The following is a 24,006-nucleotide window of genomic DNA, read 5'->3' on the forward strand; positions in this document are numbered from 1 at the left end:
GGGAGGAAGAGGAGGTCTCTATTTTAATTATATAGGGAGGAAGAGGAGGTCTCTATTTTAATTATAGAGGGAGGAAGAGGAGGTCTCTATTTTAATTATAGAGGGAGGAAGAGGAGGTCTCTATTTTCATTATAGAGGGAGGAAGAGGAGGTCTCTATATTCATTATATAGGGCGGAAGAGGAGGTCTCTATTTTCATTATAGAGGGAGGAAGAGGAGGTCCCTATTTTCATCGCAGAATATGGAATAGGAGGTCCCTATTTTCATTATATAGGGAGGAAGAGGAGGTCTCTATCTTCATTATAGAGGGAGGAAGAGGAGGTCTCTATCTTCATTATAGGGGGAGGAAGAGGAGGTCCCTATCTTCATTATAGAGGGAGGAAGAGGAGGTCCCTATTCTCATTATAGAGGGAGGAAGAGGAGGTCTCTATTTTCATTATAGAGGGAGGAAGAGGAGGTCTCTATTTTCATTATAGAGGGAGGAAGAGGAGGTCTCTATTTTCATTATAGAGGGAGGAAGAGGAGGTCTCTATTTTCATTATATAGGGAGGAAGAGGAGGTCTCTATTTTCATTATAGAGGGAGGAAGAGGAGGTCTCTATTTTCATTATAGAGGGAGGAAGAGGAGGTCTCTATTTTCATTATAGAGGGAGGAAGAGGAGGTCTCTATTTTCATTATAGAGGGAGGAAGAGGAGGTCTCTATTTTCATTATAGAGGGAGGAAGAGGAGGTCTCTATTTTCATTATAGAGGGAGGAAGAGGAGGTCTCTATTTTCAGTATACAGGGAGGAAGAGGAGGTCTCTATTTTCATTATAGAGGGAGGAAGGGGAGGTCTCTATTTTCAGTATAGAGGGAGGAATAAGAGGTCTCTATTTTAATTATAGAGGGAGGAAGAGGAGGTCTCTATTTTAATTATATAGGGAGGAAGAGGAGGTCTCTATTTTAATTATATAGGGAGGAAGAGGAGGTCTCTATTTTAATTATACAGGGAGGAAGAGGAGGTCTCTATTCTCATGATAGAGGGAGGAAGAGGAGGTCTCTATTTTCATTATATAGGGAGGAAGAGGAGGTCCCTATTTTCATTATAGAGGGAGGAAGAGGAGGTCCCTATTTTCATTATAGAGGGAGGAAGAGGAGGTCCCTATTTTCATCGCAGAATATGGAATAGGAGGTCCCTATTTTCATTATATAGGGAGGAAGAGGAGGTCTCTATCTTCATTATAGAGGGAGGAAGAGGAGGTCTCTATTTTCATTATAGGGGGAGGAAGAGGAGGTCCCTATCTTCATTATAGAGGGAGGAAGAGGAGGTCCCTATTCTCATTATAGAGGGAGGAAGAGGAGGTCTCTATTTTCATTATAGAGGGAGGAAGAGGAGGTCTCTATTTTCATTATAGAGGGAGAATAAGAGGTCTCTATTTTAATTATATAGGGAGGAAGAGGAGGTCTCTATTTTCATTGCAGAATCTGGAATAGGAGGTCCCTATTTCCATTAATTAAACTTAAAAGTAACGATGAAAGGATGAGATTTGAAAATTAAATTTAAATCAAATTTAAATTAAATTTAAATTTAAAAATGAAAGGATTAAATGTAAAAATTAAAACTTAAACTTAAATTTAATTTTAACTTAAATAGGAGGTCCCTATATTCATTGCTGAATGTGGAATAGGAGGTCTCTATTTTCATTCCTTCAATTGAAAAGTAACGATGAAAGGATGAGATTTAAAAATTAAATTTAAATGCAATTTTGAAAGGAATAAATGTAAAAATGACATTTAAATTTAAAAACTAAATTTAAATTAGGTTTTGAAAGGATTAAATGTAAAAATTAGATTGACATTTAATTATGAAAGGATTAAATATAAACATTTAATTTTTTTTAATTAAAATTTAAAATATTTTTTTTTTTAATTAAAGGATTAAATGTAAAAATTAAAATTTTAATTGCAGAGGGAGGAAGAGGAGGTCTCTATTTTCATTGCAAAATGTGGAATCGGAGGTCCCTATTTTAATTCATTCAATTGAAAAGTAACGATGAAAGGATGAGATTGAAAAATTAAATTTAAATTAAATTTTTAAAGGAATAGATGTAAAAATGACATTTAAATTTAACTCTTAAAGGATTAAATGTAAAAATTAAATTTAAATTAAATTAAATTTAGATTTAAAAATTAAAGAATTAAATGTAAAAATTAAATTTAAATTAAATTAAATTTAGATTTAAAAATTAAAGGATTCAATGTAAAAATTAAACTTAAACTTAAATTTAATTTTAACTTAAATAGGAGGTCCCTATTTTCATTGCAGAATCTGGAATAGGAGGTCCCTATTTTAATTATGTAGGGAGGAATCGGAGGTCCCTATTTTCATTAATTCAATTGAAAATAACGATGAAAGGAAGAGATTTTAAAATTAAATTTCAATTAAAATTTTAAAGGAATAAATGTAAAAATTACATTTTAATTTAATTTTTAAAGGATTAAATGTAAAAATTAAATTTAAATTAAATTAAATTTAGATTTAAAAATTAAAGGATTAAATGTAAAAATTAGAATTAAAGTTAAATTTAATTTTAACTTAAATAGGAGGTCCCTATTTTCATTGCAGAATCTGGAATAGGAGGTCTCTATTTTAATTATGTAGGGAGGAAGAGGAGGTCCCTATTTTCATTAATTCAATTTAAAAGTAACGATGAAAGGAAGAGATTTTAAAATTAAATTTCAATTAAATTTTGAAAGGATGAAATGTAAAAATGACATTTAAATTTAATTTTTAAAGGATTAAGTGTAAAAACTAAATTTAAATTAAATTAAATTTAGATTTAAAAATTAATGAATTAAATGTAAAAATTAAAATTAAACTTAAATTTAATTTTAACTGAAATAGGAGGTCCCTATTTTCATTAATTCAGTTTAAAAGTAACGATGAAAGGAAGAGATTTCAAAATTAAATTTCAATTAAATTTTGAAAGGATGAAATGTGAAAATGACATTTACAATTAATTGTGAAAGGATTAAATGAGGGGGCGGAGCTTCTTAAACAGGAAGTGGAGGCTCTTCTCTGCCGGATCATAGAGCTGAGATTCCTAGATGGCTCCCTTCCCACTCCAGGAAACAGGAAACCAGAAAGGGGAAACAGGAAGTCCCCTCCCCTCCATCCCAGACACCTGGGTCCCACCTCCAGCAAACAGGAAGTCCCCTCCACTCCCGGACACCTGGGTCCCACCTCCAGGAAACAGGAAACAAGAAAGAGGAAACAGGAAGTCACCTCCCCTCCATCCCGGACACCTGGGTCCCACCTCCAGCAAACAGGAAGTCCCCTCCCTTCCCGGACACCTGGGTCCCACCTCCAGGAAACAGGAAGTACCCTCCCTTCCCGGACACCTGGGTCCCACCTCCAGGAAACAGGAAGTACCCTCCCCTCCCAGACACCAGGGTCCCACCTCCAGGAAACAGGAAGTCCCCTCCCCTCCCGGACACCAGGGTCCCACCTCAAGGAAACAGGAAGTCCTCTCCCTTCCCGGACGCCAGGGTCCCACCTCCAGGAAACAGGAAGTCCCCTCCCTTCCCGGACACCTGGGTCCCACCTCCAGGAAACAGGAAGTACCCTCCTCTCCCGGACACCTGGCTCCCACCTCCAGGAAACAGGAAACAAGAAAGAGGAAACAGGAAGTCCCCTCCCCTCCATCCCGGACACCTGGGTCCCACCTCCAGCAAACAGGAAGTCCCCTCCACTCCCGGACGCCTGGGTCCCACCTCCAGTAAACAGGAAACAAGAAAGAGGAAACAGGAAGTCCCCTCCCCTCCATCCCAGACACCTGGGTCCCACCTCCAGCAAACAGGAAGTCCCCTCCCTTCCCGGAACCTGGGTCCCACCTCCAGGAAACAGGAAGTCCCCTCCCTTCCCGGACAACTGGGTCCCACCTCCAGGAAACAGGAAGTACCCTCCCTTCCCGGACACCTGGGTCCCACCTCCAGGAAACAGGAAATGGGAAATTCCCTCCCCTCCCGGACGCCTGGGTCCCACCTCCAGGAAACAGGAAACAAGAAAGAGGAAACAGGAAGTCCCCTCCCTTCCCGGACGCCTGGGTGCCACCTCCAGGAAACAGGAATTCCCCTCCCTTCCCGGACACCAGGGTCCCACCTCCAGGAAACAGGAAACAAGAAAGAGGAAACAGGAAGTCCCCTCCCTTCCCGGACGCCTGGGTCCCACCTCCAGCAAACAGGAAGTCCGCTCCCTTCCCGGACAACTGGGTCCCACCTCCAGCAAACAGGAAGTCCCCTCCCTTCCCGGACACCTGGGTCCCACCTCCAGGAAACAGGAAACCAGAAAGGGGAAACAGGAAATCCCCTCCCCTCCCAGACGCCTGGGTCCCACCTCCAGGAAACAGGAAACAAGAAAGAGGAAACAGGAAGTCCCCTCCCCTCCATCCCGGACACCTGGGTCCCACCTCCAGCAAACAGGAAGTCCCTTCCCGGACACCTGGGTCCCACCTCCAGGAAACAGGAAGTACCCTCCCCTCCCGGACACCTGGGTCCCACCTCCAGGAAACAGGAAACAAGAAAGGGGAAACAGGAAGTCCCCTGCCCTCCATCCCGGACGCCTGGGTCCCACCTCCAGGAAACAGGAAGTACCCTCCCCTCCCAGACACCAGGGTCCCACCTCAAGGAAACAGGAAGTCCCCTCCCTTCCCGGACACCTGGGTCCCACCTCAAGGAAACAGGAAGTCCCCTCCCTTCCCAGACACCTGGGTCCCACCTCCAGGAAACAGGAAACAAGAAAGAGGAAACAGGAAGTCCCCTCCCTTCCCGGACGCCTGGGTCCCACCTCCAGGAAACAGGAAGTACCCTCCCCTCCCGGACACCAGGGTCCCACCTCAAGGAAACAGGAAGTACCCTCCCCTCCCGGATGCCTGGGTCACACCTCCAGGAAACAGGAAACCAGAAAGGGCAAACAGGAAATCCCCTCCCTTCCCAGACACCTGGGTCCCACTTCCAGGAAACAGGAAGTCCCCTCCCTTCCCGGACACCTCGGTCCCACCTCCAGGAAACGGGAAACCCCCTCCCCTCCTGGATGCCTGGGTCCCACCTCCAGGAAACAGGAAACAAGAAAGAGGAAACAGGAAGTACCCCCCTCCATCCCGGACACCTGGGTCCCACCTCCAGCAAACAGGAAGTCTCCTCCCTTCCCGGACACCTGGGTCCCACCTCCAGGAAACAGGAAGTACCCTCCCCTCCCGGACACCTGGGTCCCACCTCCAAGAAACAGGAAACAAGGAAGAGGAAACAGGAAGTCCCCTCCCCTCCCGGACACCAGGGTCCCACCTCAAGGAAACAGGAAGTCCCCTCCCCTCCATCCCAGACACCTGGGTCCCACCTCCAGCAAACAGGAAGTCCCCTCCCTTCCCGGACACCTGGGTCCCACCTCCAGGAAACAGGAAGTACCCTCCCCTTCCGGACACCTGCATCCCACCTCCAGGAAACAGGAAACAAGAAAGAGGAAACAGGAAGTCCCCTCCCCTCCATCCCGGACACCTGGGTCCCACCTCCAGCAAACAGGAAGTACACTCCCCTCCCGGACACCAGGGTCCCACCTCAAGGAAACAGGAAGTCCTCTCCCTTCCCGGACACCTGGGTCCCACCTCCAGGAAACAGGAAACAAGAAAGAGGAAACAGGAAGTCCCCTCCCTTCCCGGACGCCTGGGTCCCACCTCAAGGAAACAGGAAGTCCTCTCCCTTCCCGGACACCTGGGTCCCACCTCCAGGAAACAGGAAACAAGAAAGAGGAAACAGGAAGTCCCCTCCCTTCCCGGACGCCTGGGTCCCACCTCCAGGAAACAGGAAGTACCCTCCCCTCCCAGACACCAGGGTCCCACCTCAAGGAAACAGGAAGTCCTCTCCCTTCCCGGACACCTGGGTCCCACCTCCAGGAAACAGGAAACAAGAAAGAGGAAACAGGAAGTCCCCTCCCTTCCCGGACGCCTGGGTCCCACCTCAAGGAAACAGGAAGTCCTCTCCCTTCCTGGACACCTGGGTCCCACCTCCACGAAACAGGAAACAAGAAAGAGGAAACAGGAAGTCCCCTCCCTTCCCAGATGCCTGGGTCCCACCTCCAGGAAACAGGAAGTACCCTCCTCTCCCAGACACCTGGGTCCCAAACTTTTCCTCCTAGGATTGTATCTCCAAGACTCTATGGTTTTTCCATTTTCTTCCCCTATTGTCGCTTGGAGGTTCTGGAGCAGTCGAGATCCCTTTCCTTCCAGAAAACTCTGGAGATCCCAGGATCTGGAACCCCCTGGAAATCCCGGAATCCAGAACCCACTGAAAATCCCGGAATCCCCTTGAAATCCCTCCTTCTGGAACCCCCTGGAAATCCTGGAACCCGCTTCAAATCCCTCCTTCCGGAACTCCCTGGAAATCCAGAACCCCCTATAATTCCCTCCTTCCGGAACCCCCTGGAAATCCTGGAACCCGCTTCAAATCCGATTCCGGAACCTTCTTGAAATCCCTCCTTCCGGAACCCCCTTCAAATCCCTCCTTCCGGAACCCCCCGGGAAATCCTGGAACCCGCTTCAAATCCCTTATTCCGGAACCTTATTGAAACTCCTCCTTCCGGAACCCGCTTCGAATCCCTCCTTCCGGAACCCCCTGGAAATCCGGAACCCCCTTAAAATACCTCATTCTGGAATCCCCTTGGAATCTATCCTTCCGGAACCCTCTGGAAATCCCTCATTCCGGAACCCTCTGGATATCCCGAAACCCCCTTGACACCCCTCCTTCCGGAACCCCCTAAAAATCCCTCCTTCCGGAACCCCCTTGAAATCTGGAACTCCCTTGAAATGCCTTGTTCCGGATCCCCCTGGAAATCCCGGAATCCAGAACCCACTGGAAATCCCGGAACCTAGAACCGCCTAGAAATCCCTGCTTCCAGAACCCCCTGGAAATCCAAGAACCCCCTTGGAATCCCTCCTTCTGGAACCCCATGGAAATCCCTCTATCCGGAACCCCCTAGAAATCCCAGAATCCCCTGGAAATCCGGAACCCCCCTCAAATCCCTCCTTCCGGAACCCCCTGGAAATCCGGAACCCCCTTGAAATCTGGAACTCCCTTGAAATGCCTTGTTCCGGATCCCCTGGAAATCCCGGAATCCAGAACCCACTGGAAATCCCAGAATCTAGAACCCCCTAGAAATCCATCCTTCTGGAACCCCATGGAAATCCCTCTATCCGGAACCCCCTAGAAATCCCTCCTTCCGGAACCCCCTGGAAATCCAGAACCTCCTAGAAATCCCAGAATCCCCTGGAAATCCGGAACCCCCCTCAAATCCCTCCTTCTGGAACCCCCTGGAAATCCCTCTATCCGGAACCCCCTAGAAAACCCTCCTTCTGGAACCCTCTGGAAATCCGGAACCCCCTAGAAATCCCAGAATCCCCTGGAAATCCGGAACCCCCCTCAAATCCCTCCTTCCGGAACCCCCTGGAAATCCAGAACCCCCTAGAAATCGCCGATCCCCCTGGAAACCTGGAATCCCCTGGATATCCCGGAACCCCCTAGAAATCCCTCCTTCCGGAACCTTCTTCAAATCCATCCTCCTGGAACCTTCTGGAAATCCCTCCTTCCGGAACCCCCTTGGAATCCCTCCTTCTGGAACCCCATGGAAATCCCTCTATCCAGAACCCCCTAGAAATCGCTCCTTCCGGAATCCCCTGGAAATCCCGGAACCCCCTAAAAATCCCTCCTTCTGGAACCCCCTTGAAATCTGGAACTCCCTTGAAATGCCTCGTTCCGGATCCCCCTGGAAATCCCGGAATCCAGAACCCACTGGAAATCCCGGAATCTAAAACCCCATGGAAATCCCTCCTTCCAGAACCCCATGGAAATCCCGGAATCCAGAACCCCCTAGAAATCTCTCCTTCCGGAACCCCCTGGAAATCCAAGAACCCCCTTGGAATCCCTCCTTCTGGAACCCCATGGAAATCCCTCTATCCGGAACCCCCTAGAAATCCCTCCTTCCGGAATCCCCTGGAAATCCCGGAACCCCCCAAAAATTCCTCCTTCCGGAACCCCCTTGAAATCTGGAACCCCCTTGAAATACCTCCTTCCGGAACCCCCTGGAAATCCGGAACCCCCTAGAAATCGCCGATCCCCCTGGAAACCTGGAATCCCCTGGATATCCCGGAACCCCCTAGAAATCCCTCCTTCCAGAACCCCCTGGAAATCCGGAACCCCCTAGAAATCCCAGAATCCCCTGGAAATCCGGAACCCCCCTCAAATCCCTCCTTCCGGAACCCCCTGGAAATCCGGAACCCCCTAGAAATCGCCGATCCCCCTGGAAACCTGGAATCCCCTGGATATCCCGGAACCCCCTAGAAATCCCTCCTTCCAGAACCCCCTGGAAATCCGGAACCCCCTAGAAATCCCAGAATCCCCTGGAAATCCGGAACCCCCCTATCCTCCTTCCGGAACCCCCTGGAAATCCCAGAACCTCCTTGAAATCCCTCCTTCCGGAACCTTCTTCAAATCCCTCCTTCTGGAACCTTCTTCAAATCCCTCCTTCTGGAACCTTCTGGAAATCCCTCCTTCCGGAACCCCATTGGAATCCCTCCTTCCGGAACCCCCTAGAAATCCCTCCTTCCGGAACCTTCTTCAAATCCCTCCTTCCGGAACCTTCTGGAAATCCCTCCTTCCGGAACCCCCTAGAAATCCCTCCTTCCGGAACCTTCTTCAAATCCCTCCTTCCGGAACCTTCTGGAAATCCACAGAAACGTCGGCTTCCAGAAACTTCCATTTTAATATTCCAAGCGGTTCGGAAAATAAAAAGAAATTGCTTTATTCTCTTCCAAGTCCGGCGGATACAATGACAGTTCAATACAAAAGTAACGATGAAAGGGTGAAATGTAAAAATTAAAATTAAAATTTAATTATGAAAGGATTAAACGTGAAAATTAAAATTATATTTGACGATCAAATTGAAAAATGAAATTGACATTTAATTATGGAAGGAACAAATTAAAAAATGAAATTGACATTTAATTGTTAAAGGATTAAATTTAAAAATGAAATTTGAATTTAAAATGGTTTTTTAAAGGGTCAAACGGAAAAATTAAAATCAAATTTAATTATGAAAGGATTAAATTAAGAATATAAATTCAAATTTAATCATTAAAGGATTAAATGAAGGAAATAAATTGAAATTTCATTTCTAAATTTAGGACGGTTCAGAAATTGACAAAAAATAGACAAATTCAAATAATCGGAATAATTACCATTTGAATAATCAGAATAATTCCCCTTCGAATAATCAGAGTAATTTGAATAATCGGATTGCCATTCGAATAATCGGACTAATTGCCATTCAAATAATCGGAATAATTCACATTCGAATAATCGGATTGCCTTTCGAATAATCGGATTGCCATTCGAATAACTGGAATAATTTACATTCAAATAATTGGAATAATTCCCATTCGAATAATCGGAATAATTCCCATTCGAATAATCGGATTAATTGCCATTTGAATAATCAGAATAATTTGAATAATCGGAATAATTCCCATTCAAATAATCGGACTAATTGCCATTCAAATAATTGGAATAATTTACATTCAAATAATAATAATAATTCCCATTCGAATAATCGGAATAATTTGAATAATCGGATTAATTGCCATTCGAATAATCGGACTAATTGCCATTCGAATAATCGGACTAATTGCCATTCGAATAATCGGACTAATTGCCATTCGAATAATTGGAATAATTTACATTCAAATAATTGGACTAATTCCCATTCAAATAATAATAATAATAATTCCCATTTGAATAATCGGAATATTTTGAATAATCAGAATAATTCCCATTCAAATAATCGGAATAATTCCCATTTGAATAATTTGAATAATCAGAATAATTCCCATTCGAATGATCGGATTAATTCCCATTCGAATAATAATAAGAATTCCCATTTGAATAATCAGAATATTTTGAATGATCAGAATAATTCCCATTTGCACAATTTGAATAATTGGAATTCAGAAAAATTCCCATTCGAATAATCGGATTAATTGCCATTCGAATAATCGGACTAATTCCCATTTGAATAATCAGAATATTTTGAATAATCGGAATAATTCCCATTCGAATAATTGGAATAATTTGAATAATCAGAATAATTCCCATTCGAATGATCGAAATAACGGGGAGAACGAAGGGGAAACTGGGGAAATTCTGGATTTTTCTCGGCGCTGTCGGTTTCTTTCCGTTTCCCCGGAAACGACTCCGGAACGTTCCGGAAAACGGGGGCGGGGTCACGACCTCCAAAAGGACGGGGGCAGGAATCCCTTGGGGAGGGGGATTTCTTTCCGCCGCAAACATTCCTGGGAAATAATAATAATAATAATAATAATAATAATAATAATATAATAATAATAATAATAATAATAATAATAATAATAATAATAATAATAAAAATTACTATTAGTATTGTAATAATTATTTCATTTCTTGACTGCTTTACATTCCTAAAAACGATGAAATTCTACAAATGAAATTATTATTATATCCAATAAATTAAAAGATAATAATAATAATATATAATAAATAATAATAATAATAATAATATAATAATAATAATATATTACTATTAGTATTATAATAATTATTTCATTTCTTGACTGCTTTACATTCCTAAAAACGATGAAATTCTACAAATGAAATTATTATTATATGCAATAAATTAAAAGATAATAATAATAATATATAATATAATAATAATAATAATAATTAGTATTATAATAATTATTTCATTTCTTGACTGCTTTACATTCCTAAAAACGATGAAATTCTACAAATGAAATTATTATTATATGCAATAAATTATAAGATAATAATGATAATGATAATAATAATAATAATAATAATACTATTAGTATTATAATAATTATTTCATTTCTTGACTGCTTTGCATTCCTAAAAACGATGAAATTCTACAAATGAAATTATTATTATATGCAATAAATTAAAAGATAATAATGATAATAATAATAATAATAATAATAATAATAATATATTACTATTAGTATTCTAATAATTATTTCATTTCTTGACTGCTTTACATTCCTAAAAACGATGAAATTCTACAAATGAAATTATTATTATATGCAATAAATTAAAAGATAATAATAATAATATATAATATAATAATAATAATATTATAATAATTATAATAATTATAATAATAATAAACTACTATTAGTATTATAATAATTATTTTATCTCTTTACTGCTTTACATTCCTAAAAACGTTCCTTATAATGATAGAAATGAAATTATAATGAAATTCTACAAATGAAATTATTATTATATGCAATAAATTAAACGATAATAATAATAATAATAATAATAATAATAATAATAATTTCATTTCTTGACTGCTTTACATTCCTAAAAACGATCCTTATCATGACAGAAATGAAATTATAATGAAATTCTACAAATGAAATTATTATTATATGCAATAAATTAAAAGATAATAATAATAATATTAATAATAATAATAATAATAATAATAATAATAATATATTACTATTATAATAATTATTTCTTGACTGCTTTACATTCCTACAAACGAGCCTTCTAATGACAGAAATGAAATTATAACGAAATTCTACCAATGAAATTATTATTATATGCAATAAATTGAAATTGAATCGTTTTGAATGCAAAAATTTCACATGCAAAAATTCTGAATAATTCCGAATGCAAGAATTTCAAATGCAGTAATTTCAAATAAAATGATTTCAAATGCAATTAATTTCAAATAAAATCGTTTCAAATGCAAAAATTTAGAATGCAAACATTTCAAATGCAAAAATTTCAAATGCAAAAATTTCAAATAAAATAATTTCAAATGCAAAAATTTAGAATGCAAAAATTTCAAATGCAATAATTTAGAATGCAAACATTTCAAATGCAGTAATTTCAAATGCAGTAATTTCAAATGCATTAATTTCAAATAAAATAATTTCAAATAAAATAATTTCAAATGCAGCAATTTCAAATAAAATAATTTCAAATGCAAAAATTTAGAATGCAAACATTTCAAATAAAATAATTTCAAATGCAGTAATTTCAAATGCAATAATTTCAAATGCAATAATTTCAAATAAAATAATTTCAAATGCAAACATTTCAAATGCAAAAATTTAGAATGCAATAATTTCAAATATCGTTTCAAATAAAATCATTTCAAACGCAGTAATTTCAAATGCAGTAATTTCAAATGCAATAATTTCAAATACAATAATTTCAAATGCAATCATTTCAAATGCAGTAATTTCAAATGCAATAATTCCGAATGCAAAAATTTCAAATGCAAAAATTTCAAATAAAATAATTTCAAATGCAAACATTTCGAATGCAATCATTTCAAATAAAATCATTTCAAATGCAAAAATTTAGAATGCAATCATTTCATATGATAATTTCATGTTCTAATGAATACGAAATAATGATTTTCATATTATCGTGTCAAACTATAATGAAATTCCGCAAATGAACTTATAGTTACTATATTATTATTATTATTATTATTAATTATTATTATTAGTTCATTTCTATAGTGCTTGACGTTCCCAAGAAAAACGATCTTTATAATGATAGAAATGCAGTAATTTCAAATGCAATAATTTCAAATAAAATCATTTCAAATGCAAAAATTGAGAATGCAAACATTTCAAATGCAATAATTTCAAATGCATTTCCCAAGAAAAACGATCTTTATAATGATAGAAACGAAATCTGTTTTTATAAATAAAACAGTAAATGAAAAATATAAATAAAATAGGAAATAAATCAGTAAATGAAAAATATAAATAAAATAGTAAATAAATAGTAAATAAAAATATAAATATAAATAAAATAGTGAAGGAAAAATATAAATAAAATAGTAAATAAATAGTAAATAAAAATATGTAGTAAATAAAAATATAAATATATATAAAATAGAAAATAAATAGTAAATGAAAAATATAAATAAAACAGGAAATGAAAAATATAAATGGAATACTAAATAAGTAGTAAATAAATACATAAATATTAATAAAATAGTAAATGAAAAATATAAATAAAACGGTAAAGAAATAGTCAATGAAAAATGAAAATATAAGTAAAATGGTAAAGAAACAGTAAATGAAAAATATAAATATGAATAAAATAGCAAACGAACAGTAAACGAAAAATATAAATAATATAAAGAAAATATAAAGGAAATAAATAAAAAAGGAAAGGAAAATAAATAAAACCAAAACCAAAAATGAAATTTCGTAATGAAATGCAAATTCACGATTGGCATATAAAATTCTTATTAAATGCAAAAATTGGGAATGCCAAAATTTGGAAATGCAAAAATTTGGGAGAATTTGCAAATAATTTGCAAAGAATTTGAAATAATTTCACCTCCAAAAACTGCCTCAACCGGATGAAGGATCCCATTTGCCCGGCGCTGGTGATCTCTTCGATCCTGCAGGGATCAAGAGGGAGATTTTAATTGCAAAAGGGCGAAACGAAAGGAAATTAATCAGACAAATAAATGAACGAAACAAAAAATCTAAAGAAAAAAATCTAAATATAAATAAAATAGGAAATAAACCGTAAATGAAAAATATAGAAATAAAAGAGGAAATGGAAAATAGAAATAAAATAGGAAATAAATAGTAAATAAAAATAGAAATATAAATAAAATAGTAAATAAATAGTAAATGAAAATATAAATAGAGTAAATAAAAATAGAAATGTAAATAAAACAGTAAATGAAAAATATAAATAAAATAGTAAATAAAAATATAAATAAAAATAAAATAGTAAATAAATAGTAAATATAAATATAAATATAAATAAAACAGTAAATGAAAAATATAAATATAAATAAAATAGTGAATGAAAAATATAAATAGAAATAAAATAGGAAATGGAAAATAGAAATAAAATAGGAAATAAATAGGAAATAAAAATATAAAGATGGTAAATAAAAATAGAAATAAAATAGGAAATAAATAGTAAATAAAAATATAAACATAGTAAATAAAAATATAAATATGAATAGAACAGTAAATGAAAAATATAAATATAAATAAAATAGTGAATGAATCAAGAGGGAGATTTGAAAGGTTGCCAAACGGCGAAAGGAAAGGAAATAAATCAAGCAAATAAATGAACAGAACAAAATCCAGAAAAAAAATATAAATAGAAATAAAATAGGAAATAAACCGAAAATTAAAAATATGTAAATAAAAGAGGAAATGGAAAATAGAAATAAAATAGGAAATAAAAATATAAATATGGTAAATAAAAATATAAATATAAATAAAATAGTAAATAAATAGTAAATAAAATAGTAAATAAATAGTAAATTAAAATATAAATATAAATAAATCAGTAAATGAAAAAAATAAATATAAATAAAATAGTGAATGAATCAAGAGGGAGATTTGAAAGGTTGCCAAACGGCAAAAGGAAAGGAATTAAATCAAAAAAATAAATGAACAGAACAAAATCCAGAAAAAAAATATAAATAGAAATAAAATAGGAAATAAATAGGAAATAAAAATATAGAAATAAAAGAGGAAATGGAAAATAGAAATAAAATAGTAAATAAAAATAAATATGGTAAATAAAAATAGAAATATATATAAAATAGTAAATAAATAGTAAATAAAAATATAAATATAGTACATAAAAATAGAAATGTAAATAAAACAGTAAATGAAAAATATAAATAAAATAGTAAATAAAAATAAAAATAAAATAGTAAATAAATAGTAAATAAAAATATAAATATAGTAAATAAAAATATAAATAAAACAGTAAATAAATAGTAAATAAAAATATATAAATAAAAAAGTAAATGAAAAATGAAAAATATAAATAAAATAGTGAATGAAAAATATAAATAAAATAGTAAATAAATAGTAAATAGAAATATGTAGTAAATAAAAATATAAATATAAATAAAATAGAAAATAAAGAGTAATTGAAAAATAGATAAATAAAATAGGAAATGGAAAATAGAAATAAAATAGGAAATAAATGGTAAATCAAAATAGAAATATGGAAAATAAAAATAGAAATATAAATAAAATAGTAAATGAAAAATATAAATATAGTAAATAAAAATAGAAATATAAATAAAACAGTGAATGAAAAACATAAATAAAATAGGAAATAAATAGTAAATAAAAATATAAATATAAATAAAAAAGTAAATTTTATCTGGCGGGGAAATTTGCAAATATTGATTATAGACGCGATTGGCAATACCTTGGCAGATATTCCTCTCTGATCAAGAGGATCATTTTCCAAAATTGGGCCTGGTAGACTTTCATGAGAGCGTTGCCGCAGACCTAATAATAATAATAATAATAATTAAATAAATAATAATATATAATAATAATAAATAATAATAATAATAATAATTAGACAAATAATTAATAATAATAATAATTAGACAAATAATTAATAATAATAATAAATAAATAATAATACATCATAATAATAAATAATAAATAATAATAATTAGACAAATAATTAATAATGATAATTAATAATAACAATAATAATAATATTTATTATTATTATTATTATTATTATTATTAATGCAGCAATCACAACAAAAATGATAAATACAATAACAAAACAACAGTAATGAAAAGAAATAATAAAATACAAACACGAGAGCGTTGCCGCAGACCTAATAATAATAATAATAATAATAATAATAATAAATAAATAAATAATAATACATAATAATAATAAATAATAATAATAATTAGACAAATAATAATAATAATTAGACAAATAATTAATAATAATAAGAAATAAATAATAATAGATAATAATAAATAATAAATAATAATTAGACAAATAATTAATAATAATGATAATTAATAATAATAATAATAATAATAATAATAATAATAATTAATGCAGCAATCATAACAAGAATGATAAATACAATAACAAAACAGTAATAAAAAGAAAGAATAAAATACAAAGAAGAGAAACCACCAAAAACAAGAACAAGAAAACAGGAAATGGGAAAGGAAACAGGAAATGGGAAATCCCTCCCCTCCTCTCCCCCCAGATCCCACCTCCAGGAAACAGGAAATGCCCTCCCCGCCCCCACTTCCTGCCCTGGACGCCTGGGTCCCACCTCCAGGAAATCCCCACTCTCCCCCGGGTCCCACTTCCAGGAAACAGGAAATCCCCTCCCCTCCATCCTGGACGCCTGGGTCCCACCTCCAGGAAACAGGAAATCCCCACTCTCCCCCGGGTCCCACTTCCAGGAAACTGGATACAGGAAATCCCCTCCCCTCCATCCCGGACGCCTGGGTCCCACCTCCAGGAAACAGGAAATCCCCACTCTCCCCCAGGTCCCACTTCCAGGAAACAGGAAATCCCCTCCCCTCCATCCCAGAAACCTGGGTCCCACCTCCAGCAAACAGGAAATGGGAAAGGAAACGGGAAACAGGAAATCCCCTGACGCCTCCCGGATACCTGGGTCCCCCCTCCAGGAGACAAACAGGAAACAGGAAATGCCCTCCCCTCCTGGACGCCTGGGTCCCACCTCCAGGAAACAGGAAACAAGGAAGGGAAAACAGGAAATGCCCTCCCCTCCCCTCCTCCCAGATCCCACCCCCAGGAAACAGGAAGTCCCCTCCCCTCCTGGATGGCTGGGTCCCACCTCCAGGAAACAGGAACAAGGAAGGGAAAACAGGAAATCCCCTCCCCTCCTCCCAGATCCCACCTCCAGGAAACAGGAAACTCCCCTCCCACCTCCAGGAAACAGGAAATCCCCTCCCCGGACGCCTGGGTCCCCCTTCCAGGAAACAAACAGGAAACAGGAAACGGGAAACAGTAAGTCCCCTCCCCGGCCCCACTTCCTGACCCGGACGCCTGGGTCCCACCTCCAGGAAAGAAACAAGAAACAGGAAGTCCCCTCCCCTCCCGGATGCCTGGGTCCCACCTCCAGGAAACAAACAGGAAACAGGAAATGCCCTCCCCGCCCCCACTTCCTGCCCCGGACGCCTGAGTCCCACCTCCAGGAAACAGGAAACAAGGAAGGGAAAACAGGAAATCCCCTCCCCTCCCCTCCTCCCAGATCCCACCCCCTGGAAACAAGGAAGGGAAAACAAGAAATCCCCTCCCCTCCTCCCAGATCCCACCTCCAGGAAACAGGAAACTCCCTCCCCTCCCACCTCCAGGAAACAGGAAATCCCCTCCCCGGGCGCCTGGGTCCCCCTTCCAGGAAACAAACAGGAAACAGGAAATGCCCTCCCCGCCCCCACTTCCTGCCCCGGACGCCTGGGTCCCACCTCCAGGAAAAGGGAAATCCCCACTCTCCCCCGGGTCCCACTTCCAGGAAACAGGAAATCCCCTCCCCTCCCCTCCCGGACGCCTGGGTCCCACCTCCAGGAAACAGGAAATCCCCACTCTCCCCTGGGTTCCACCTCCAGGAAACAGGAAACAGGAAATCCCCTCCCCTCCATCCCGGACGCCTGGGTCCCACCTCCAGGAAACAGGAAATCCCCACTCTCCCCCAGGTCCCACTTCCAGGAAACAGGAAATCCCCTCCCCTCCATCCCAGAAACCTGGGTCCCACCTCCAGCAAACAGGAAATGGGAAAGGAAACGGGAAACAGGAAATCCCCTGACGCCTCCCGGATACCTGGGTCCCCCCTCCAGGAGACAAACAGGAAACAGGAAATGCCCTCCCCTCCTGGACGCCTGGGTCCCACCTCCAGGAAACAGGAAACAAGGAAGGGAAAACAGGAAATGCCCTCCCCTCCCCTCCTCCCAGATCCCACCCCCAGGAAACAGGAAGTCCCCTCCCCTCCTGGATGGCTGGGTCCCACCTCCAGGAAACAGGAACAAGGAAGGGAAAACAGGAAATCCCCTCCCCTCCTCCCAGATCCCACCTCCAGGAAACAGGAAACTCCCCTCCCACCTCCAGGAAACAGGAAATCCCCTCCCCGGACGCCTGGGTCCCCCTTCCAGGAAACAAACAGGAAACAGGAAACGGGAAACAGTAAGTCCCCTCCCCGGCCCCACTTCCTGACCCGGACGCCTGGGTCCCACCTCCAGGAAAGAAACAAGAAACAGGAAGTCCCCTCCCCTCCCGGATGCCTGGGTCCCACCTCCAGGAAACAAACAGGAAACAGGAAGTCCCCTCCCCTCCTGGATGCCTGGGTCCCACCTCCAGGAAACAGGAAACAAGGAAGGGAAAACAGGAAATCCTCTCCCCTCCTCCCAGGTCCCACCTCCAGGAAACAGGAAACTCCCTCCCCTCCCACCTCCAGGAAACAGGAAATCCCCTCCCCGGACGCCTGGGTCCCCCTTCCAGGAAACAAACAGGAAACCGGAAATGCCCTCCCCGCCCCCACTTCCTGCCCCGGACGCCTGGGTCCCACCTCCAGGAAACAAACAGGAAACAGGAAATGCCCTCCCAGCCCCCAATTCCTGACCCGGGCGCCTGGGTCCCACCTCCAGGAAACAAACAGGAAACAGGAAATGCCCTCCCCGCCCCCACTTCCTGCCCCGGACGCCTGGGTCCCACCTCCAGGAAACAAACAGGAAACAGGAAATGCCCTCCCAGCCCCCAATTCCTGACCCGGGCGCCTGGGTCCCACCTCCAGGAAACAAACAGGAAACAGGAAATGCCCTCCCCGCCCCCACTTCCTGCCCCGGACGCCTGAGTCCCACCTCCAGGAAACAGGAAACAAGGAAGGGAAAACAGGAAATCCCCTCCCCTCCCCTCCTCCCAGATCCCACCCCCTGGAAACAAGGAAGGGAAAACAAGAAATCCCCTCCCCTCCTCCCAGATCCCACCTCCAGGAAACAGGAAACTCCCTCCCCTCCCACCTCCAGGAAACAGGAAATCCCCTCCCCGGGCGCCTGGGTCCCCCTTCCAGGAAACAAACAGGAAACAGGAAATGCCCTCCCCGCCCCCACTTCCTGCCCCGGACGCCTGGGTCCCACCTCCAGGAAACAGGAAGTCCCCTCCCCTCCCGGATGCCTGGGTCCCACCTCCAGGAAACAGGAAACAAGGAAGGGAAAACAGGAAATCCCCTCCCCTCCCCTCCTCCCAGATCCCAACCCCCAGGAAACAGGAAGTCCCCTCCCCTCCTGGATGCCTGGGTCCCACCTCCAGGAAACAGGAAACTCCCTCCCCTCCCACCTCCAGGAAACAGGAACTGCCCTCCCCTCCCCCACTTCCTGCCCCAGACGCCTGGGTCCCACCTCCAGGAAACAAACAGGAAACAGGAAGTCCCCTCCCCTCCCGGACGCCTGGGTCCCACCTCCAGGAAACAGGAAACAAGGAAGGGAAAACAGGAAATCCCCTCCCCTCCTCCCAGATCCCACCTCCAGGAAACAGGAAGTCCCCTCCCCTCCTGGATGCCTGGGTCCCACCTCCAGGAAACAGGAAACTCCCTCCCCTCCCACCTCCAGGAAACAGGAAATTCCCTCCCCGCCCCCACTTCCTGCCCCAGACGCCCGGGTCCCACCTCCAGGAAACAAACAGGAAACAGGAAACGCCCTCCCCGCCCCCACTTCCTGCCCCGGATGCCTGGGTCCCCCCTCCAGGAAACAGGAAACAAGGAAGGGAAAACAGGAAATCCCCTCCCCTCCTCCCAGATCCCACCTCCAGGAAACAGGAAATCCCCTCCCCGGACGCCTGGGTCCCCCTTCCAGGAAACAAACAGGAAACAGGAAACGGGAAACGGTAAGTCCCCTCCCCTGCCCCACTTCCTGCCCCGGACGCCTGAGTCCCACCTCCAGGAAACAAACAGGAAACAGGAAATGCCCTCCCCTCCCGGACACCTGGGTCCCACCTACAGGAAACAAGGAAGGGAAAACAGGAAATCCCCTCCCCTCCTCCCAGATCCCACCTCCAGGAAACAGGAAACTCCCTCCCCTCCCACCTCCCGGAAACAGGAAACAAGGAAGGGAATACAGGAAATCCCCTCCCCTCCTCCCAGATCCCACCTCCAGGAAACAGGAAATCCCCTCCCCTCCTCCCAGATCCCACCTCCAGGAAACAGGAAACTCCCTCCCCTCCCACCTCCAGGAAACAGGAAATCCCCTCCCCGGACGCCTGGGTCCCCCTTCCAGGAAGCAAACATGAAACAGGAAACGGGAAACAGTAAGTCCCCTCCCCTGCCCCACTTCCTGACCCGGACGCCTGGGTCCCACCTCCAGGAAACAAACAGGAAACAGGAAGTCCCCTCCCCTCCTGGACGCCTGAGGAAACAGGAAACAAGGAAGGGAAAACAGGAAATCCTCTCCCCTCCTCCCAGATCCCACCCCCAGGAAACAGGAAGTCCCCTTCCCGGACGCCTGGGTCCCCCTTCCAGGAAACAAACAGGAAACAGGAAACGGGAAACAGTAAGTCCCCTCCCCTGCCCCACCTCCTGACCCGGACGCCTGGGTCCCACCTCCAGGAAACAAACAGGAAACAGGAAATCCCCTCCCGAACGCCTGGGTCCCATCCCACCTCCAGGAAACAGGAAATGGGAAAGGAAATGGGAAATGCCCTCCCCGCCCCCACTTCCTGCCCCGGACTCCTGGGTCCCACCTCCAGGAAACAAACAGGAAACAGGAAATACCCTCCCCGCCCCAACTTCCTGACACGGACGCCTGGGTCCCAGCTCCAGGAAACAAACAGGAAACAGGAAATCCCCTCCCCTCCCTTTCCCCTCCCCGGACGCCTGGGTCCCACCTCCAGGAAACAAACAGGAAACAGGAAACGCCCTCCCCGCCCCCACTTCCTGTCCCTGGGTCCCACCTCCAGGAAGTCGAAGAGGATGGTGGGCGTCACGTCGGCCAACGGCTCCGAGTTCAAAGTCTGGGCCAACCAGCGCCAGGCCTGGTTGAGTCCGTGCGGGTGGTTCTGGGAAAAAATAATAATCGAATATTAACGCTGAATTATTTGAATAATAAAATATTTAAATTAGGGGGGAAAGAAAACATTGCGATTCAAAGATGGGGTTGAAATCGAATTATTTGAATAATAAAATATTTAAATTAGGGGGGAAAGAAAACATTGCGATTCAACTATGGGGTTGAAATCGAATTATTTGAATAATAAAATATTTAAATTAGGGGGGAAAGAAAACATTGTGATTCAAATATGGGGTTGAAATCGAATTATTTGAATAATAAAATATTTAAATTATGGGGAAAGAAAACATTGCGATTCAAATATGGGGTTGAAATCGAATATTAACGTCGAATTATTTGAATAATAAAATATTTAAATTAGGGGGGAAAGAAAACATTGCGATTCAACTATGGGGTTGAAATCGAATTATTTGAATAATAAAATATTTAAATTAGGGGGAAAGAAAACATTGTGATTCAAATATGGGGTTGAAATCAAATATTAACGTTGAATTATTTGAATAATAAAATATTTAAATTAGGGGGGAAAGAAAACATTGTGATTCAAATATGGGGTTGAAATCGAATATTAACGTCGAATTATTTGAATAATAAAATATTTAAATTAGGGGGAAAGAAAACATTGCTATTCAAATATGGGGTTGAAATCGAATATTAACGTCGAATTATTTGAATAATAAAATATTTAAATTAGGGGGAAAGAAAACATTGTGATTCAAATATGGGGTTGAAATCGAATATTAACGTCGAATTATTTGAATAATAAAATATTTAAATTAGGGGGGAAAGAAAACATTGCGATTCAAATATGGGGTTGAAATCGAATATTAACGTCGAATTATTTGAATAATAAAATATTTAAATTAGGGGGGAAAGAAAACATTGCGATTCAAATATGGGGTTGAAATCGAATTATTTGAATAATAAAATATTTAAATTAGGGGGAAAGAAAACATTGCGATTCAAATATGGGGTTGAAATCGAATATTAACGTCGAATTATTTGAATAATAAAATATTTAAATTAGGGGAAAAGAAAACATTGCGATTCAAATATGGGGTTGAAATCGAATATTAACGTCGAATTATTTGAATAATAAAATATTTAAATTAGGGGGAAAGAAAACATTGCGATTCAAATATGGGGTTGAAATCGAATATTAACGTCGAATTATTTGAATAATAAAATATTTAAATTAGGGGGAAAGAAAACATTGCGATTCAAATATGGGGTTGAAATCGAATATTAACGTCGAATTATTTGAATAATAAAATATTTAAATTAGGGGGAAAGAAAACATTGCGATTCAAATATGGGGTTGAAATCGAATATTAACGTCGAATTATTTGAATAATAAAATATTTAAATTAGGGGGAAAGAAAACATTGCGATTCAAATATGGGGTTGAAATCGAATATTAACGTCGAATTATTTGAATAATAAAATATTTAAATTAGGGGGAAAGAAAACATTGCGATTCAAATATGGGGTTGAAATCGAATATTAACGTCGAATTATTTGAATAATAAAATATTTAAATTAGGGGGAAAGAAAATATTGCGATTCAAATATGGGGTTGAAATCGAATATTAACGTCGAATTATTTGAATAATACAATATTCAAATTTTGGCTCGAAACGGAATATGAATGTCCAATTATGTGAAGAATGCAATATTTAAAATTAAGAGGTTTTTTTAATCCGTTTTCCAGTTGGTAATTCCAATTAAAATGAATAAAATAAAATAAGAAATAAAAATGAAAATGAATAAAATGTGCAAAATAAGTAAAATAAAATAAATCGAGCAAAAAAATGAATAAAAATAAAATAAAACCAAAAAATTAAAGCAAAAATAAAACAAATAGAATAAAAATAAAACAATTGAGCAAAAATAAGACAAAACGGAATACAAAAGAAATAAAAATATAAATAAAAGAAAGTGCGATGAATAAAATGAAATAAAGCAGAAATAAAGTAAAACAAAATAAAGAAAAATAAAATAATAAAATAAAACAAAACAAAAATAAAGTAAGATCAATAAAATAAAATAAAGCAAAAGTAATAAAATAAATAAAATACAGCAAAAATAAAATAAAATAAAGAAAGCAAAAATGATATAATATAATATAAAGTAAAAATAAAGCAAAATAAAGTAAAATAAGATAAAGCAAAAAGAAAGTAAAATAAAATAAATAAAATAAAATAAAATCAAGCAAAAATCAAATAAAATCAAGCAAAAATCAAATAAAATAAATCAAGCAAAAACAAATGAATAAAAATAAAATAAAATAAAACAAAAATAAAACAAAACAAAAAATAAAATAAAGCAAAAATAAAAATAGAATAAAAATAAAACAAATCCATCAATTGAGCAAAAGTAAAACGAAACGGAATACAAGAGAAATAAGAATATAAATAAAAGAAAGGAAGTACAATAAATAAAATGAAATAAAGCAGAAATAAAGTAAAGCAAAATAAAGCAAAATAAAGTAATAAAATAAAACAAAACAAAAATAAAGTAAAATATATAAAAGAAAATAAAGCAAAAATAAAATAAAATAATTAAAATAGATAAAAGAAAACAAAGCAAAAATAAAATAAAATAAATAAAGCAAAAATAAAATAAAATAAATAAAGCAAAAATAATCTAGTCTAATATAAAGCTAAAAGAAAGGAAAAGAAAAGAAAAGAAAGCAAAAAGAAAGTAAAATAAAGAATATAAAATAAAGCAAAAATAAAATAAAAAAAATTAAAATAAATAAAATAAAATAAAGCAAAAATAAAATAAAATAAATAAAGCAAAAACAATATAATATAATATAAAGCAAAAATAAAGCTAAATAAAGTAAAATAAAATAAAGCAAAAATAAAATAAAATAATTAAAATAAATAAAATAAAATAAAGCAAAAATAAAATAAAATAAAGCAAAAATAAAATAAAATAAATAAAGCAAAAATAATCTAATCTAATATAAAGCTAAAAGAAAGGAAAAGAAAGAAAAGAAAAGAAAGGAAAAACAAAGCAAAATAAATAAAATAAAATAAAGCAAAAATAAA

General features: G+C 38.7%; 1 protein-coding gene across 1 annotated transcript in view; it reads right to left on the reverse strand.

The window, feature by feature from the left end:
• Positions 1–10,206: 10,206 nt before the first annotated feature.
• The window catches only part of GLE1 (GLE1 RNA export mediator), a 28,358-nt gene continuing 14,558 nt past the window's right edge, over positions 10,207–24,006 (reverse strand). Inside the window, exons 7-10 of the mRNA XM_083596716.1 lie at positions 20,835–20,939; positions 15,312–15,394; positions 13,452–13,515; positions 10,207–10,372 (exon numbers count right to left, since the gene is read on the reverse strand). Of these exons, the coding sequence (XP_083452842.1) occupies positions 10,304–10,372; positions 13,452–13,515; positions 15,312–15,394; positions 20,835–20,939 (321 nt within the window). The 3' untranslated portion in view covers positions 10,207–10,303. The remainder of the gene's footprint in view (positions 10,373–13,451; positions 13,516–15,311; positions 15,395–20,834; positions 20,940–24,006) is intronic.

The sequence above is a fragment of the Podarcis filfolensis genome (genome assembly GCF_964270895.1).
Source record: "Podarcis filfolensis genome assembly, chromosome: Z".
Classification (NCBI taxonomy): Eukaryota; Metazoa; Chordata; class Lepidosauria; order Squamata; family Lacertidae; genus Podarcis; species Podarcis filfolensis.